Genomic DNA, 14,922 nt, shown 5'->3' with positions numbered 1-14,922 from the left:
TATAACTCTTGCTTCATTTAAAATACGTGGAAATATGAATATGCAAATTAGCCAGTCTCCACTCACTCACTCAAGCTCCGAGAGCCACTTAGTCAACTTTACTGTAGTAAACGCTGCGCAATGACAGGTGGAAATATTGGTTTAATTCAGCCATATATGTTTCAACCAGAAACCAATTCAGGAGAAGAAGAGGACAAGTAAATTACACAGGGTTGTCTACTAGTTAATGTGTTTTATGTATCACTTTCTACAACATCGAACACATAACAGTAATTTATATGATTAGCTTTTGCTTGACTACATTATCAAACAGCTAATAATGTGTTGCTAATGTTACACAAACCATGTTCCCATTCACCATCTCAGAGTCAGACAGCTGCCTCCTAAAAAACAGCATGCTCAGAAACTCTTTGGACATAGAAAGTCAGTGGAGAAAAGCCCCGCCCCACATGTTGACGGGATTGGTTACATGTTTGTGATGGCAGGAAACAGGGGCGTGTCAAACCGTGTTTTTGGTTCACTGCAGTTTTTAAGGGGAAAATACTCAGCAATTAGTACTGAATTTGCACATGGTTTGTCTTAAAGCATACACATGTGGTGAAAACACCACATCTACATATAAAGTTGATTTACAGATTTACGCATTTTAAAAATGTTCTGTATTTCCTTTCTTTACATCGAACAAGATCCCTCTGGAGAATCCTTTCCTCTTGATCAAAGCCTGTTCAAAAACAAGTGCATTATCATGGTATCTTGTTCAAGCTAATCAAAAGAGCTTTTCTTGGTGCTGTGTTGAGCTAGTAAGCAGGTATTTAGCTTGTTAAAGAAGGCTAACTGAACACACAAAGAAAAGGAAATGTTTAATTTGACCATTTTTTAGCTTCTGTGGTATATGATATATAGTATTTAATTTAAAAGGCATTAACATTTTCATGATTATGACTAAATACAGGATAAAATTATTTTCTATCATTTCTAGCAAGGCAGTGAATAAAGCACTTATAAAAGTTGTCTCAACCAATGGAATCACTTTGGGCTTCAATGGGAATAAGAGGCTAAGGCCTAATATGTCCTGTTTCGACATCCTGTTAACATCAATAGGAAATCCATTTATCAAAACATTTCATGGGATCTGTAAATTCACTGGCCTTAATTCTACATGTGCATAATTCTCCAGTTTTTATGAGTTTTAGTGAATAGCAGCTCTTGATATATTAAACAAAAATCAATAAGAAGAGAGCTGGACTGTATAGGAATTGATCAAGGTCAAACGTCAAACTCGCACAGATAATACATGCGTCTGTCACAGTAGGTGTCCCACCAGTCTCCATCATCTGAGGACATGGCTACACAGTTCTCTCGTTTCCCACCATCTGGCTGGCTTGACAGGAAGTGCTTCCTCCATTGGAAGTAAGTGACACGGGTTGTGTCCTCAAATAGGTAGAGGCCTTCGGAGCGCTGGTCGTTAATTCCAAGCCACACAGGCCAGTTTCCATGAAAAACTGATTTCACATATTCAGCCAAAGCTTCCTGCTCCTTGCGATCTCGTGGCATAGCCATGCGTCCTCCCCGCTCCTGGCACTTCTGGGATGCGTCTGCGTAGGTCTCATACACGCGATATGCCAAAACGCATTTGTAACCCATTTTACGGCCTTTCTGACAGCCTGGAGCAACATAAATTGATTGAATCAGTCATTTTCATTTTTTTAAATAAAGTACAGCACACAGATATATATATATATATATATATACTTTAGGCCCCAATCAAGAGATCAGAACCAGTATTGGCAACGTGTGGTTTTCCTCTATAACATTCAGATCTGGGTTCGGGGCTGGCATTAGGAGTTTTGTGTAGGAAAAGTTGTTGAAACAGGGACTTGAGAAGAGGTGTCCAAACTTGGTTCTGGAGGGCCACTGTCCTGCAGAGTTTAGCTCTCCAACTTGTCTCAACACACCTGCCTGGAGGTTTCTAGAATACCTAGTGAGACCTTGACTAGCAGGTTCAGGTGTGAAGCTGAACTCTGCTGGACTGTGGCCCTCCAGGAAGATCAGGATTAGACACCCCTGGACTACAGTTTAAGTAGGGGTTAAGATTTGACAGTTAAGCATAGGGTTGGGATTAGTGTTTAGGGTAGGAAATTAGGAATTGGGGTTAGGTCTGAAAACCGGATGACAGTATCGTGGGTAAAGTACAGAAATTATAATAGGAGACAAGGGTCAAGGTTTGAATTAGGAGTTGGAGTCAGAGTTTTAAGACTAAGATTTAAGAAGTTCAGGGCTGGAGTTAGAGATAGGAGGTTAGGCTGCAGGGTTAGGGACGGTTCACACAGAACACGTTTTTGCTTTGAAAAACGCAAGACGCAAGCAGTGGAATGGGGAAAACCGCAAGGTCTTGTGACGCTTATTTTAACTTGAACACCACGTTTTTAGAACGGAGTGTCATACGCGAAACACTGCAAAAGACGCAAGACGCGAACGCAACGGTCAAACACGTCCATCTAGTGCGTTTACATAGAAAAATAATGGAAAAGTTGCGCAGTGGAATGGAAAAACTCATTCTGTGTGAACGGCCCCTTAAGATTGGGTTAGGGCAGGGATGTCTAATCCTGCTCCAGGAGGGCTACCTTCCAGCAGAGTTGAGCTCTAGCCCAGGCAACTGTGTTAGAGCATAAAGCGGGGTGCACACTGTGCGATTTATAATAGTCCTTTACTATTGTTTCTTGTCAGACTTGTATGATGATCCCCGATGTAATCCATGTCACACTGTAAGATCTCAGTTGTCATTAATGTCAGACTGTACAACAGTCAAGATGCGTTAAAAACGAACGCACACAAGAAAACTTGTCCGGAGTTTTACATCATCTATCAATGACGCATTCGGTGACAGTGAGCTGCGTTACATGCGAGTCACCCTGCAGGACTCCGATTCAAATCTTCTAACACTACCAGAATTTTGTCTGAGGGAAAATTTTATCGCAAGGGTCAATCGGCGGACATGCCAAACTAATGATCAAAGACTTCAGATTTTAGTCTAGGATCAGAGGAATCTTTTAGGATTTGCAAAATTTGTCTCAGACAACCAAATCGTGGCAAAAATCGTACTGTATGAACCCGGCTTAACTCTGCAAGAAAGTGGTCCTCCTGGAGCAGGATTGGACACCCCTGGGTTAGGTGAAGTGGTTAGAGATTATGGGTCAGAGTGAGAGATAGAAAAGTCATATTTCAGATTGGAAGTGGTTTTGTTAAAGAGGGCAGGAATAGGGTAAGATGAAAGGATAAAGTTCAGAATTTATAATTGAACCCACTGACCCTCTAGTCGTCCAATCTCTTTGCGGTTGTCCTTGCAGTAGGACGAGACCTGTTGAATGGCATCCTCAGTGTCACCTAGTCTATTGTCAAGACGTGAAACTCTTTCCAGCAGTTGTGTCACTTTAATGTCCAATGTGTAATGTCCCACATTAAGCCTGTGGATGGCCTGATCCATCGCTGCCAGTCTAGACACTGCAGAAATGTATAAATAGACACGTTTGAATCAAGTCTTTCATTAGTCAGCTATGCAGCTGCATACCAGAGAATGAATAGGAATATTAAGAAACTTTTGGAGGAGGAAGGGGTTGACGGGAAGGTAGCTGATGATATAGTATGTCTGGATCCTTGGAGGGCCTTCAATAGCAGGTTTTTTTTTTTTTTTAAGATATAATCTTACTAAGTTCATCAAATGACTACAATGAAATAACATACTCACGTATCATTATATAATTCACGTGCCCAGACTATGAAATACGACCACACTAACAAGCCTTTATTTGTGCAAGTTAAGACACGGGGTGCAAGTAATTTGCATATATACAGTATATATCCATTCCGTTGCATTAGTTTTGGCTTGATTTTCTGGTACTTCAGATGCAAGTGGGGAGGTGAAATGAGTGATTGGGTAACGCACATATGTAGTTGTAAGTGCTCTCCATGTCGGAGACGGCAGTGGTGGGTTCAGGTTCGATGATATCAGGAGTGTCCCCACGCCCTCTAACCGTCTCCTCATTGAACTCTCTCGCCTGTTGAATTAAACGACAACAGAACGAACCTCCATCAAAACCAGACTTAAAGAATATTCTATATACAACTTTAACCAATATTTCTGCCCCGATTAATGGTCTGGAAGAGTCAAAGCTTTTTGAGCTGATTTTAGAACACATTGTTTTTATTTGTCATGCGTCTCCTAGCAACAAGGCAAATGTTCCTGCATGAGTTTCTGTTTGGAACAACTTGAAACTGTGGTAGTGTGTGATCCTCAGTTTTTCCTCTGTAACTCTTTGCAAAGTCGGAAAGTGTAGTGTTTTAAAATCTGTTTAGATGTTAAAAGTTGCGTAGTGTATTCCAGCCTTTACCTGATACTGAATGCATTATCATGGGCAGGTACTTGAAATAATGTGATTGCAGATCGAGGATGATAGCAACCAGAAATTAATACTCATGACATTTGCCCCCAGCGTTGCATGCAATATGAATACAGAAGCAGGTATTGAATTAGCCTCATTCTAAAGCAACACAATTACCCTTAGTATAAAACCATAGTGCTGCAGTACCATGGTACAGTGATGGTATCATACGGTAATAGCATGGTACTTTGATGTATTCCAAGGTATTTACATAATACTCCAAGGCACTGGAAGGAATAGTATTGTATTAGCATCATGGTAGACATTTTCTCAGTGAAACTTAATACAAATCATTAATCAAGCTGCCACCATTAAACATGGGTGATTTCCCAGAAAGTAAAGGTAAACTCTTAACCTGAGTCAGATCAGCTGTTGTGACGGGCGATCTGGTGCTGCTGTCGGCAGAGTCGCAGGAGGACAGAGCGCTGAAGCCCACTACAGCCGCCAGAATCACGGTTGGAATCATCTCCACTTCAAATCACTTCACTTCATAAATCCCTTTCTTCTTTTCAGCCAGCTCTCTGTCTTTTTGTATATATACAGACCCAGATGTCCAGCTCTTCTGATGTTCATTCAACAGCAACCTTCTCTCTGTTCACATTGCTTTCAACCTTCTCTTGCTTTCTCTCGCTCTCTCGTTCACCTCTTTACAGCTCTGTTTTGTTTTAGCCTCCTCCCTCTCTGCAGCTGTCGGACACTTTTCCTCCTCCTTTCACCTTATCTGAAAGTTTCCTTTTTCTTTCTTTCTGTTTTCTTTCTTTCAGCTGCTTCATCCTGAGCATATTATACCCAAACACATTCCTCCCACTTCTATTCTTTGTGCTAACACGGCAGTTTTACTGACTCAGCTGTCTCCCTCTTACATAAACATTTAACTAAACGTTCATTTTCTTCCCTAAGACTAAACTTCCTTACAAACACATTCGTCAGTGCTTTGTCCCTTGGGAACATGTTGTTCTGTTAAAGTCAACGGTGGCCGAATGACAGGAAAATGTCTCACGTCTCATAACCAGCTCTGTTAGAGTTCTGTCTCCACTCATGGAAGGAATTTGGGCTTCTCGTCCTCTAACAAGACACTGTCTTTCTCTCTTCCTCTTGAGGAGACTTTGGAAGGGAATAAGGATGTAAGAATGGAGTTTTGCCCAAAATAACCCAGTTCATTACGTAACTCTAACTAAACAAATCTCTCCCAGATGACTGTCTAGACATTTATACGGTACAAGGAACAGATGCAGAAACAGATAAACAGCTTAGATATCTACCTTTAACAAATAACAATTAATCTACAACAAATCTGTTGTTGTTAGACTGATCTAATCCACCTATCAACTAACTCAAAACTCTGTCAAGATTATTCGGATATACAAGTAGCCTGTCAGGAACCGAAACTATAATGAGCTAAACGTTACCCTTAAAAAAAATGTTGAAAGACTCTTGGAAAACCACAGGGCCACTTTACAGTCAGAAACTAATGAGGCCTTTTTCAGATTATGTGAAGCAATAACGTCAATCCCCCAAAATAAAAATTACTGCCCAGGGAATAAAATTCTAAAACGAGTATATTAGTTGAAAATTACACGTGACCAATTATACCGCACATCCAACAGTCATATTTTATTAAAATAAATAACACAGTGGACAGTGTGACCTCTTTAAATATTTGACAAACGGCAGAAAACTGTCATGGGATTTATGAGTAGAACTCCATCTATGCAGCAGTTGTTTTACATTAGCGCTGCACTGCCCCCTACCAACCAAGTGAAGAACGAGATAAGCAACATGAGAGTGTCATACTTTTATTGTAGTTATTTTGCATTACAGATATATGAATGCATAAACACTGGCTCCAGGCCACGTATTTCGTATTCAAGAGAAAACATCTTGCAACAAAGCTCCAAAAATGATATCTACCTTTGAAAACCTAGTTAGTTAAGCCCTGAATCATACGACAGGCAAGTATGTGAACGCAACCGCTTACAGCATCTTGATTTCACAAGTCGTTGCATTCGGAAAAACCAAGCGGTTTAAAATCATCACACGCAAGTTATTATTAAACTGTCTACGCGTTTTTAGCTAGCTACCTGAATAATAGCACATTCAGTTTTAATGGTGCAGAAGGCGTACACTATCGCCCCCTTGAGCACTGGAGTTTGTTACCTCCACAGTATTGCAATAATGCATGTTAAATGTTGACTACGTTTGCGTACTTGTGTGGTGTATGTTTCGGGCCTAACAAAGAAAAGAGATTTTAACTATTGCTTTAAAGTTTTTAAGTCATCTCTGGTGTACTGGGCTACAGGAAAGAGACAAACAAAGCATACAATGAAAGCAGCACGCATATAAAAAGTCTACAAAACAAGCAAGGCGCAAGTCATCTCAAAACCATGCTAGCGCTAAGGTGTCTCGTTTAGGTCCTTATTAATAAATGTACAGTGAAGCATCTTAACACTAGTATCAAGGTCTAGATAAATATAGATACAAATTTATGGCAGTGACGGTGATGTGGCTTTCACACTAGTGGTTTTAGAGTAGATCTGAATTTACGACCATAAGTAACACATCTTCCGAACTTCTGAAACTCCGCACAAAGGAATTAAACTCGAGTCTAAAGAGGGTTTTTTGGGGTTCGGTGTATTGTAAAACACAGTATAATTCATGGTTGATGTGAATGCAATATAGAAATTGGCTGGTGCCAGTTTGGTAGTGACACCAAACAAAATCAAAACATTGTTCTGCAACTTTAAAGGGATAGTTCACCCAAGGGATAGTTCACTCATCCTCATGTCGTTTCAAACTCGTTAGACCTTCGTTCATCTTCAGAACACAAATTAAGATATTTGTGATGAAATCCGAGAGCTTTCTGAGTGGATTTCTGAACGGCTTTGGAACGACATGAGGGCGAGTAATTAATAACAGAAATTTCATTTTTGGCTGAACTATCCCTTTAAGATTTAAAACTTTGTTTCCTGGCTGCAATTATAAACAGTTTTAGGTGGTTCTAATGTTGATGGGGAAAATGTGTGCAAAACGTACCAGAGTTCAGAACAACATAACAATGGGAAACCAAACCAACAGGGAAGTTCAATGGATTCTGCAAATGTACCAAGTGTGAAAAACAACATAAACAAGGATAGAAGATTCAAAGTCCTACCCAATGTATCATAGCAGTAACTTCTAACCGGTGAGATGAGGTCAGATGAAGATTTGAATACAGTTGTAGAGATATTGATGCACTATAAATGAACTACTAAAGCATATGGATTTAAAAGGAAAGTGTTCTGTAGTGTAAGTGTTCATGGTGCTTGTAGGTCCTGTGATCTAGAATGGCTTCTTCAGGCATTACCAGTTATCCAAGAAATCAAATCCAGTCTTCAGGATATTGTTGCTTGTGTTGAACTGAAAAAAAAAAAAAAAAAGGAAATAAAACAATTTATGGTTTGTCAATGACTAATTTGTAAGTGGCGGAATGTGAGGGTCAATGATTTACAAGTGTCAAAATATATATATATTTTTAAATATACATTTCAAAATGCATGTGCCAAGTTCTTAGACATGTACTCGTGTGTTCATGTTGGTTTCATATGGTTTTGAACAACATTTACACCAATTACTCAGTTTAATTACTCAGAAAATGGTGTAACTAAGTAAAAGTTAAACACACTTTTCTCAAACCATAAATACATACTTTTAAATATATTTTTTCCAAGGTGCTTTTTAAGTATTGTTTTACAAATATTACATAATTCATAAGTATCATTAGGTTTTTGGCAGTTACACCACATATTTTACAACCTGAACCTACTAACCTTGTCATAAAAAGGTTATTCTAAGAGACTTATTGAGCTTGACACACTGTGTACCAATTCAGAGGCTGCATCCTTCGAAAGCTGCACTTGAAGGGCCGAATATGTCACAGCGAAGCGACGGAGGTCATCGCAATTCGAAGGCTCCTTCAAATACAAACCTACAAATCGGCCCCTTCTTTTCCTGGGCTGCGAAGGATAGAACAAGTGGATCCTTTGCAAATAGTCAATCCCAAGATTCATTGCATGCCGGTGATGACTGGATTTTCTTTTTAGAGAACATACTGGATTACTCTTTTAATTGCAAGTATTTGGTTTCAACTTTCTTGAATATCTAACGACACAAAAGTAAAAAAATAAATAAATAAATACTTTAAAGCAGTTCAAATGTTGACTTATTTTAACAATGCTCGGTTCAACCTTAGCGGACTTCAAAAGTCCGTGTCCGCAGCCTCTGAATTGGGATGTAATTTGAATTGATTAATTGCATCTAACATAAAAGTTTGTTTATATGTGTGCGTATGTTTATATATATATGAAGACTTCAGATGCAAAAGCCTCTAAGTGCCATCTGAAATTTTCTTCTAAAATGAGCATTTTTATCAAGCTTGTATATTTAGGTTCAGTAATTTCACTTTCATGACAATTATTAGGTAATTTTCATTGCCATTAAAGTAAATTAACTGAACATAAACATACAAGCTTGATAAAAATGCTCATTTTAGAAGAAGATTTCAGATGGCACTTAGAGGCTTTTGCATCTGAAGTCTTCATATATATATATATACACACACACACATATATAAACAAACTTTTATGTTAGATGCGATTAATCGCAATTACTCGCTTTGACAGCATAAGAGGTGTAAGTTGTTAAAATATTTAACATTTTCATAAGAAATAATTATAAGAGATTCTACCAAACTAATTAAGGTTTTCTTTTTGAGAACATCATTCATTTTTAAAAGGTAGAGTCCAAGTTTTCCCAAATTTCATTGCATTTTTTTTTTCACAAATTCCATGTTTTCCATTTAAATTGTTCTGGATTCCATTTTTAATGGTTGAGTTTCATTTTTAATAATCAAATAGGATGACTAATCAATTGAATTCATACAATTTTAACAATTTAATAATTTACTAAAAATGTAATAATAATAGTGCCCTATGAAATGTTTTTGTTCCCCTGAAAATCTGTCGTCTTTTTTAAATGTTTCTGGCTTCTTTTGTTTTATGAGTCAAATGTATTGTTAAAAACAGTAATCAGTAACAGTAATCAAATGAATTCATAAAACTTTAACAATTTAAATGTGACCATTCAGTCGCAGACTGGAGCCCTGTAACTACAGTAAGTCAACCTTTCATCAAAGTTGTACATGAATTTTTAACAATACCCGTTCTTGTCTTAGGACAACTTTGATTAACTTTTTTGCTCCACTTCAAATGTTGACTACTGTATATGAGATGAGGGTCTAACCTGTGCGAATGTAGGACTGGCGGCGGGCGAGGCTTGATCTTTAACTGTGCTGTTGGACTGAGAGGAAGACCTGGTGACCAGACCAGGACTGAACACATCATCCGTAGTGCTGCTTACAGAAGGAAGGGTGCTCTGGGCCCTCTCCCACCCTTCCTGCGACGAGGACCCGGGGGCTGGAGGTGTTGGGGTCACGCTGATCGCCACAGGGGTCACGCTGATAGGGACGGGCGGAGGAGGAGCGTGAGGTTTGGGGGCTCTCTGTTTAACCGGCCGCGGGGCGGGCGCTTCCTCCGACTCCCTCGGCCCAGACTCGGGCCTCAGGTACGAGGGCAAAGGCTTCTCGCCTTTCTCCAGAGACTTGATCTGACTGGGCGTCAGAGACTGAAACTCAGCCTTCTCGCCTTCTAGCCTGGAGCGCTCAGCACTGATCTTCCAGAAGGAGGACTCGTCGTTACTGGGCAGTTTGGAACTCTGAGAGGTCTTGGGTTTGGATTCGTTCACGGAGGAGGGAACAGCCGGCTCTGTTGCACCGGAGATCACGCTGAATTCCATCTGACTCTGTTAGGAAGGGAAGGGCTGAATCACATTTGTTTGCACTTTGCTAGCAAATTGAGAATGTATTTTTAGCAGAGGTGGCCTACTTGCCTTGGTCTCCCAAGAGAAGGGAGCCGAGTGCTCATCTTGCCAAGTTAAGTCCTTGAAACAGGGGAGACAGAGATTTTAACATGCCGTAAGATGCAACATCACTTGTTTAATGTCATTTTTGCTTCTGTTCTGAATAGGGATAAAAACATGTAGTAGTACACAAAAAAAAAAGGTGCAAGTCTAACCCAAGATCTAATACATAATTGACAGATTTGTTATAGTTGATAGAGTAGAAAGTTTAATCTACGAGAATTTTAAGAGATATTTAGTGAACATTTATAGAAATGTGACATTTATTTAGTTGACACTAACATATTTGTCTAAGATTAGTTTAGAAGCCAGATTAACTGCATCACTCAATCTAGGCTAATACATAACGTATGGATGTGGCATTATAAATCGTACATATGAATTAATAAATCGTTGATAGAAGCTTAATAAAAAGTTTAGTTTATATAAGTTTAATAAAATTGTTGAATTTATCGATATTTGTTACAGACTTATTTAGTAACCAGAAATAAAGAAATTTGACATTTCGGCTATATATATATATATATATATATATATATATATATATATATATATATATATATATATATATATATATATATATATATATATATATAAATTATTTGTCTTAGATTTGTTTAGTAGCTGGTTTAACTGTAGTATATTAAAAATTAAGTTTTTGGTAAAGATTATTATAGATATCTGGGCTCGAGTTTCTTGAGAAACATTTTATTATAGATTTTATGTCAGAGATTTGTTTAGTAATTAAATTATTTAAAATCTAGCAAATTTCAGTGAATTAATTCGTTTACCTAGCAGATATGTGTCAAATATCTATACATTAAACTTAATGTATAGCTATTTGACATATCTGCTAAGTACACAGATTAATTCACTGAAATTTGCAAGATTTTAAATAATTTAAGTTATTGAAAGTTGACAGAGATTTGTTTAATAAACTTAACCCTGAAAATCCTAAGGGTTTTGTCTAGTAAACTTTAATTTATAATACACAAGTTTAGTAAACAACTTACCTTAAATGGAACTTTTGATTTAAGTTGACAATGAATATATATTTTGCTTACAATTTTTTAGAAGCTGGTTTAAAATATATTTGCTTACTAGTAAACAATCTAATTTAGACTTAACTTATATAGACTTTTGGCTCAGATAAGGTCTTGTGAGCAGGCATATTTTTGTAAAGATAAAGAAAATCTATTAATGTCATGAATAATACAAGTAAAAACATTAATTAACAGCGGACAGTCTGTTTAGAAGGTTTGTTTTTAGTATAATGTAATTAATTGTTAGGGATTGACCAGCCTTAAATGACTAGAGCAAATCAAATAAAGCAAGTCAACACTGGACCGACAATAAGCGCTCTAACTTAACACATCAATACAAAACACAAGCACCTCTTCTCCGAAGTGTACGGTCTTCTGCCCGGTCTGGATGAGGAGTTTCGGGTAGCAGATCACCTCGTCTCGGTCCACCCGGTGCATGGCGTACCGAGCCCGGATCCGCGGGTCCATCATCCCGTTGTCTATCGCCGTGTCCTGTTCGACCGGGCTCATCTGATCCCAATCCGAACCAAACCTCTCCTTTATCTTCTCCCTCTCCTGCATAATCTTACGGGCCATGGAGTTGATGGAGGAGAAGTACTCCATCTTTTTGGCCTCCGTGACGTGCGGAAGATCCGCCACAGCTCCTGCCATCGCCGCGGCCGCCATTTCCTCAACAGCTGGACTAACGACGCTGACGTACACAAAAGACTTTTATTTTAGTTTATCCCAAATAACTCTTTTGTTGGATTAAAATGCATCTTTAAAATGTTACATTTGGGTTTAACGTAACTTTTTGGACCTATAGGCAAGCAACAACAAATAAACAAATTGACGATTCCATGACCTTTCCAGTCGTTTATAAATTTCTAAATAAGAATTTTAATAGATATTCAATAGATATTAAACTCACCAGTAGTAACTTGATTAAACATTGCTTAATTAAATATTACAGTCTAGACATTTGCATAAAATAAACAAGTAATAAAAACTCAGTGAGTGTTTTAGCGCAATTTTCTCACGTCATGGGATCACAACACTTAGAGATAGTAAATCTTTTCCTGGATTTTTTTTTTTTGTGCGTTCCCGAGATTAGACCTTCCTTAACATAATGCCGAAAACCCGAAGTCTCTATGTGGTCTGGTTGAGGAGTAGATAGAAGTGCAAGATTGGTGCGCACAGACAGAACAGAAATCATGAGTTAACAATCGCAATTTTGTCCGGTGGAAAATTGCGCTAAAAATACCTGATATTTCCAGATTTTGCATGACTGTGAGAGAACCCTGTAAGCAAACAAGTATATTTTATTACATTTAAAAACGACATTTAGTGTAATGTTGTATTGTTTTACTATTTAATTAAAATATCATATTTGCTGTCATTATTTTTTACATTTAATTATTTATATTTTAATTTACTTTATATTCTTCCATCTACTCTGTATATTCCTTCTAACTACATCAAAAATAAAAGACTTTTATTATGTCTTGCGCATGCGCGTGAAGAAGAACGTCTCGGAGTAATGGCTTCAGAAGCGGCGACCTCTAACGGCACAACTGATGAAAACCACCCAAAAGAAAAAGACGAGTGGAAAGAAGGATGGTTATTTAAGAAAACGCGCTACACCGGGCGCTGGGAATTGGTATGGTTTCAAATCAGAGATGGGCAGCTTATCTATGGTTGTAATGAAAAGGTAAGAGTTAATGATGCCGGTTTGCTCATCATCATCATTGAGCCTCGTAGCTAGTTCCTGCCGGGCTCTTAAGAAACTTATAACAGTGATCAGCTTATCAGCATTAAACTTCAGCACATCTGCCAGAGTGGTGTGGATCCGGTCTAGTTCAGATACTGTTTTAGCCGGTTAAATAATTAATATGTAAATGCCACGGATTGAGTTTCTTTTCGCCATGTTGTTGTTAAGTTACCATGGCAACGCCTGCTTATGGATACGATCTGTGCGCGAGCTCTTTCAAGTGATAACTTACTGTTCTTTAATTTTCGGAACACAAATGAAGACCGTTTCATGAAATCTGAGAGCTTTCTGTCCCTTCATTGACAGCTAAGCAACTACCACTTTGACGCTTCAAAAAGTGCATAAAGTGATCGTAAAGCTAATCCATATGAATGGATGATCGCTTTTATGATGAACAGATTGAATTTAGGCTTTTATTCACATATAAAGATAAGCAGAAGCTAAACCGAAATATATTTATAATTATATGTGAATAAAAGCTAAATTAAAATTTTGTTCACCATATGAATCGATTGTGTTTCTTCAAGGAAATTTGTACTAAACCGCTCAATTCATATGGATTAGTTTTATGAGCTCTTTATGAACTTTTTGAATCTTCAAAGTGGTAACGTTAGTTGCGTAACGTTAGACTGTCTATTGGAGAGACCGAAAGCTCTTAGATGTCATTAAAAATATCTTAATTTGTGTTTCAAAATGAACGAAAGTCTTAAGGGTTTGGAACGACATGACGCCGGTGAGTAAATGATGACAGAATTTAAATTTTTGGGTGAACTATCCCTTTAAAGCAGGATGGATTCTGATGGCTGTCAATGTTTTTTATCATTCATCAGCAAAAAAAAATAAAAAATAATAATAATTGTGAAAGTGATTCCAACGATATCGTTTCTTTGTGCCATTATTGTTATAGTTATCGTCATTGTTGTGAACGGGCCTTAAAGGGATAGTTCACCCCAAAATGTAAATTCTGTCATAATTTACTCACCCTCATGTCGTTCCAAACCTGTATGAATTTATTTCTTCTGCTGAACACAAAAGAAGATATTTTGAGGAATGTCACTTCAAACTGTTGTTGGGCCCCATTGACTTCCATAGTATTTTCCTACTATGGAAGTCAATGGTGTCCATCAACTGTCTGAGTATCACATTCTTCAAAATATCTTCTTTGGTGTTCAGCAGAAGAAAGAAACTCATACAGGTTTGGAACGACATGAGGGTGAGTAAATGATGACAACATTTTCATTTTTGGGTGAGCTAGTCCTTTAACACTGGCACACATAGAAAAAAATGCTTTTCTTTTCCGAGTAAGTGATGACAACAACATTTTCATTTTTTGGGTGAGCTAGTCCTTTAACACTGGCACACATAGAAAAAAATGCTTTTCTTTTCCCATCAACCAACGGTACACATTTTTTAACTGCTCCTATGTAATCGTCTAGTCAGCAGAAAAGGCCATTAATCTGGTTGGAGCAAAGGTGGAGATGCTGGAGGGTGATGATGGGACATTAGGCTGCACAATCACACCAAAGGACAGCAAACGCACCTTCACGCTGCGGGCCGAGGGAGCAGAAGAGCAGCAGGCGTGTGTGACCGCCATATGTGAGGCACAGCTGAGTTCAGAACAGCACAGCGCCAAAGCTTGTGTTGTGCAATAGACCCATGTTTTCCCACCATAGAGATTTTATAGTTTTCTACATCATATTGTTTTTACTTTCTTCTTGAAATGACTAAGAAAGATGCT

The 14,922-nt window shown here is 38.1% G+C and overlaps 3 protein-coding genes across 3 annotated transcripts in view; 1 reads left to right on the top strand and 2 right to left on the bottom strand.

Moving 5' to 3' along the window:
* Nucleotides 1-212: 212 nt before the first annotated feature.
* clec11a (C-type lectin domain containing 11A) lies at nucleotides 213-5,370 on the bottom strand. Its single transcript, XM_081379065.1, has 4 exons — nucleotides 4,795-5,370; nucleotides 3,944-4,055; nucleotides 3,310-3,501; nucleotides 213-1,664 (listed from the first exon to the last, which is right to left on the bottom strand). The coding sequence occupies exons 1-4, from the start codon at nucleotides 4,903-4,905 to the stop codon at nucleotides 1,267-1,269; spliced, it is 813 nt and encodes a 270-aa protein (XP_081235191.1). The 5' UTR covers nucleotides 4,906-5,370; the 3' UTR covers nucleotides 213-1,266.
* Nucleotides 5,371-6,220: 850 nt separating this feature from the next.
* On the bottom strand, nucleotides 6,221-12,178 carry cUnh1orf198 (chromosome Un C1orf198 homolog). Its single transcript, XM_081379060.1, has 4 exons — nucleotides 11,786-12,178; nucleotides 10,362-10,412; nucleotides 9,717-10,274; nucleotides 6,221-7,835 (listed from the first exon to the last, which is right to left on the bottom strand). The coding sequence occupies exons 1-4, from the start codon at nucleotides 12,098-12,100 to the stop codon at nucleotides 7,779-7,781; spliced, it is 981 nt and encodes a 326-aa protein (XP_081235186.1). The 5' UTR covers nucleotides 12,101-12,178; the 3' UTR covers nucleotides 6,221-7,778.
* A 756-nt stretch (nucleotides 12,179-12,934) lies between these two features.
* Nucleotides 12,935-14,922, top strand: part of LOC308698479 (uncharacterized protein) — a 2,266-nt gene continuing 278 nt past the window's right edge. The window contains exons 1-2 of the mRNA XM_081378573.1: nucleotides 12,935-13,124; nucleotides 14,621-14,922. The exon at nucleotides 14,621-14,922 is cut by the window's right edge and continues 278 nt beyond it. Of these exons, the coding sequence (XP_081234699.1) occupies nucleotides 12,954-13,124; nucleotides 14,621-14,836 (387 nt within the window). The 5' untranslated portion in view covers nucleotides 12,935-12,953 and the 3' untranslated portion in view covers nucleotides 14,837-14,922. The remainder of the gene's footprint in view (nucleotides 13,125-14,620) is intronic.

The sequence above is a fragment of the Scardinius erythrophthalmus genome (genome assembly GCF_964197995.2).
Source record: "Scardinius erythrophthalmus genome assembly, chromosome: 11".
NCBI lineage: Eukaryota > Metazoa > Chordata > Actinopteri > Cypriniformes > Leuciscidae > Scardinius > Scardinius erythrophthalmus.
The sequence above is the reverse complement of the archived record's forward strand: the minus strand, read 5'-3'. Positions and strand labels throughout refer to the sequence as shown.

What these genes read in the sequence shown, in the direction of transcription:
- clec11a (XM_081379065.1), bottom strand. Translation starts at nt 4,905, where the DNA reads ATGATTCCAACCGTGATTCTGGCGGCTGTAGTGGGCTTCAGCGCTCTG. An exon ending in CAACAGCTGATCTGACTCAG is followed by an intron (nt 4,056 to 4,794) that starts GTTAAGAGTTTA and finishes TTAATTCAACAG; the next exon opens with GCGAGAGAGTTCAATGAGGA. An exon ending in GAGCACTTACAACTACATAT is followed by an intron (nt 3,502 to 3,943) that starts GTGCGTTACCCA and finishes ACATTTCTGCAG; the next exon opens with TGTCTAGACTGGCAGCGATG.
- cUnh1orf198 (XM_081379060.1), bottom strand. Translation starts at nt 12,100, where the DNA reads ATGGCGGCCGCGGCGATGGCAGGAGCTGTGGCGGATCTTCCGCACGTC. An exon ending in CCGTACACTTCGGAGAAGAG is followed by an intron (nt 10,413 to 11,785) that starts GTGCTTGTGTTT and finishes CCCTGTTTCAAG; the next exon opens with GACTTAACTTGGCAAGATGA. An exon ending in CCAGTCCTACATTCGCACAG is followed by an intron (nt 7,836 to 9,716) that starts GTTAGACCCTCA and finishes TTTTTTTTTCAG; the next exon opens with TTCAACACAAGCAACAATAT.